The following is a 3,933-nucleotide window of genomic DNA, read 5'->3' on the forward strand; positions in this document are numbered from 1 at the left end:
AAAAAAAAAAAAAAAGATTACAATTAACCATTTAATTGTAGTTTATTTTATTTTTACCATACTCGGAGACCGTAGGCATTTTATACAATAGTTGTACCCAGCTGATGAAATCAGACTGAAGGCTTATTCTTATCAACACTTCTTGTAAATACTCTTGCTCAATATGATCAAAAGCTTTCTCTCTATCCATCGACACAATTCCTCCTGGAGTTTGACGAGAACTGATATAGTGAATTGTATTAGTGAAGTCATGTATTAAAGAAGTATGGCCGTTTATAAAACCCGTCTGATCATCATCAACAATGTCGGTCATTACCCGTTCTAATCAGCTGGCTGCAATTATTTTATATCAACTCCAAGTAAGCTGATTGGCTGATAGAAGCAGCATTGTTAGGGTCCTTATTCTTTTTAGGAATAACTATTATGTGCAACATACGTAGATTAGGGAAGTGATCCCTCTTGAAAAGATTTTGTGAAAATACGAAGTAGTAATTTGTTAATTTTATCTTATAGAGTTTTATAAAACTACACAGAATCCGTCCGGCAGCACCTGGGGATTCATCTGACTGCAGCGAGGAGACTGGTTTATTTATTTCTGTTAAAGTAACGGGTTCTTCGAGCAGTTTGGCTCATTCATTTGTTAACTGTCTTATCTCTATTCAAGAAGTGACCCTGAGTGAGTTTCAGTATCCGTTTCTGAACTAATAATAAAAGGAAGTAATAATATTAAAATTATTTATCTGTTGCAGGTGATCCTCACCACATATCACTAACTTAAGAGATTTACTGGGAAAGTTTGTCAGTCGAGCCAACAGCTTATTTGGTTTATTGCCGGATTCAAACAGCCTTTGTCTGGCAAATAAAAGATCAGATTTGGCTTTCCTTATAATTAAGTTAGTTAATCTTAATCTGGCTTCTTTCAGCTCTTTCAAAACATCATCCAATTCTGATCTATAGAAATCTTTCTCTAGTTTTTTTTTTTTTTTAACCCTGTTTTCAACCTCAAGTTGTTCTTGTAGAAGTTCTTTCTTTTTCCAACTCAAGTATGAAACAATCATTCCTCACATGTAGACTTTGTATGCTTCCCGTATCTTGGATCTTGGATCAATATCATTGTTATCAATACATTCAACAGTGATGAGTTCAGTCTCTAATGTAACATCTGCTCTGCAGGCCTCAAAGGCTGCATTGTCAGAGTAACGGGCGTGGTCAGAAAGAGCAATAGAGCTAATATCAGATTGCTCTACTAAATGAGCAAGATGGTTAGAAAAGAATGTTTAGTCAATATGTGATGATGACCGATGAGGGTGAGAATAAATCGTGTAACCTTTAGTATTCATGTATTTCCAGCTGTCCTCTAGGAGTATGCGGTACCAGGCCCTTTGATACAGACTGTTAGGTCCCTGTATGACCGGTGTCAGAGCCTGGTCCACATTGCCGGCAGTAAGTCGGGCTTGTTCCCGATGAGAGTTAGACTCCGCCAAGGTTGCCCTCTGTCACCGATTCTGTTCATAACTTTTATGGACAGAATTTCTAGGCTCAGCCAAGGTGTTGAGGGGATCCGTTTTGGTGGCCTTAGGATTGAGTCTTTTTGCAGATGATGTGGTCCTGTTGGCTTCATCAGATCGTGATCTACAGCTTTCGCTGGAGCGGTTCACAGTCGAGTGTGGCACGGCCGGGATGAAGATCAGTTCCTCCAAATCTGAGGCCATGGTCTTGAGCTGGAAAAGGGTAGAGTGCCCTCTCCGGGTCAGGGAGGAGGTCCTGCCCCAAGTGGAGGAGTTCAAGTACCTTGGGGTCTTGTTCACGAATGAGGGAAAAATGGAACGTGAGGTCGATAGGCGGATAGGTGAAGCGTCTGCAGTGAAGCGGGCGCTGTACAGGTCTGTCGTGGTGAAGAGAGAGCTGAGTCAAAAGGCGAAGCTCTCAATTTACCGAGCGATCTACGTTCCTACCCTCATCTATGGTCATGAGCTTTGGGTTGTGACTGAAAGAACGAGATCTTGGATACAAGAAGCCGAAATGAGTTTTCTCCGCAGGGTGTCTGGGCTCTCCCTTAGAGATGGGGTGAGAAGCTTGACCATCTGGGAGAGACTCAGAGTAGAGCCGCTGCTTCTCCATGTTGAGAGGATCCAGTTGAGGTGGCTCAGGCATCTGTTTAGGATGCCTTCTGGACGCCTCCCTGGTGAGGTGTTCCAGACACGTCCCACCGGGAGGAGACCCAGAGAAAGACCCAGGACACGCTGGAGGGACTATGTTTCTTTGCTGGCCTGGGAACGCCTCGGGATTCCCCCGGAGGAGCTGGACCAAGTGGCTGGGGAGAGGGAAGTCTGGGCCTCCCTACTTAAGCTGCGACCCGACCCCGGATAAGCGGAAGAAAATGGATGGATGGTTATTATGGGGCAGGTTCCTGTTTATGGGGAAGAGACTGCAGTTAAAATCATCTATTGACCTATTTTGAAAGTCCATAGCTACAATTTTACCAAGTAAGGAGGAAAAAAAATATTTGTCATGGGCACTGGGTTCATAAATATTCCATAGCAAAACTATTTCTCCATTTATTTTTTCTTTTACTAATACAACTCTACCTTTTTTATCCTTGTAACAATCTTTCTCATTAAACAGCAGTGTTTTATGTTCATAAATGATCACCCCCTTTTTTCTTGGTAGAGTGTGATGAGAAGAAAACTTGGCCAACCCATTCTCTAAGATACTCTGTTCTCATTGTTTAAAAGTGTTTCTTAGAGAAATGCAATCTGCACTTTATCCCTTTTTTATACAATTTAATAAAGCTTTTTCTTTATGACATTATTATTAAAGCCCTTTCTATTTCATGTACCAAGCTTGATATTCATCCATAATTATGTGGAATTAGTGTATGCTGTATCTAAATGTGACCCCATACAGCAGTCTGGATCTAATATTTACCACCAAGCTCGGCTGTATAAATGAGAAAAATGAAAATGGTCCAAGCAGAAAAGGAACCTAAAGTTTTGGTTCCTGAACAAACCCACCATAAAAAGAAAAGCGAAAGTAAAATAAAACAAATCCTGTCATAATCTAACTAAGCTATGCGTCTTACAGAGGGCAAAAATACCAAACATTTTTGAGCAGTCCCCCATCGGCATCCTGGCAGAACAATCGCTGCCACCTTAAACAAAACGCACTATAAATCAAAATCTGCTTCTTTTTTTTTTGTTCTTCAATAATTCCCAAATAAACCAAAAAAAAAAGAAATTTCTAATAATATGATTTGGTTATTAAGCCTTCATTTAGATAAAGCAGCTGCCTTTAAGGTTGTGATCATTGTTAACCTCAATACTATTTTTTTAATCATTTACTACGTGTGTGTGTGTGTGTGTATATATATATATATATTTATTTATTTATTTTGTTTGTTGTTTTTTTTCTGGAAAATGTTGCTCTGAGCAAGAATCTTTTGCTGCTGCACTAACAACTATTTAGATTATTTACTGCTCTGTCTGTACGTGACCACATTTCTTCCTGCTTTATATGGTGAACAGGCAGAAGACAGTCATGCCGTTGCTAAGCGACAGCTGGAGGCGGAGACTCTGATGCGTGTGGACTTGGAGAATCGCTGTCAGTCACTTTCCGAAGAGCTGGAGTTCAGGAAGAGCATGTTTGAAGAGGTAAATGGCACAAACCTCATTTTAGGAGCGCATTATCATTTACCAGAGATCATAAGATGATGGGAGTTTAAACTCTTGTTTATTCAAGCTATGATGTTTTTTCTTTAATAACGATTGCCTGCTGCTTCAGCGTGAAGAGTATGAAACCAGAGACCAAAGATGAAAACTCATCCACCTTTGAACTTAAGCTGTATCTTTATAATCCTGTTAAAATTTTCTCTCCCCCCCCCCCCCCCCAGGAGATGCGTGAATCTCGGCACCCACGGGAACAAAGAATTGTTGA

General features: G+C 40.5%; 1 protein-coding gene across 1 annotated transcript in view; it reads left to right on the forward strand.

Annotated features, from left to right (window-relative positions):
• lmnb2 (lamin B2) overlaps positions 1 to 3,933 on the forward strand; it is a 16,352-nt gene that overhangs the window by 4,068 nt on the left and 8,351 nt on the right. Inside the window, exons 4-5 of the mRNA XM_037698144.1 lie at positions 3,525 to 3,650; positions 3,890 to 3,896. Of these exons, the coding sequence (XP_037554072.1) occupies positions 3,525 to 3,650; positions 3,890 to 3,896 (133 nt within the window). The remainder of the gene's footprint in view (positions 1 to 3,524; positions 3,651 to 3,889; positions 3,897 to 3,933) is intronic.

The sequence above is a fragment of the Nematolebias whitei genome, chromosome 3 (assembly GCF_014905685.2).
Source record: "Nematolebias whitei isolate Nwh7 chromosome 3, NemWhi1, whole genome shotgun sequence".
In the NCBI taxonomy this organism is placed as follows: domain Eukaryota; kingdom Metazoa; phylum Chordata; class Actinopteri; order Cyprinodontiformes; family Rivulidae; genus Nematolebias; species Nematolebias whitei.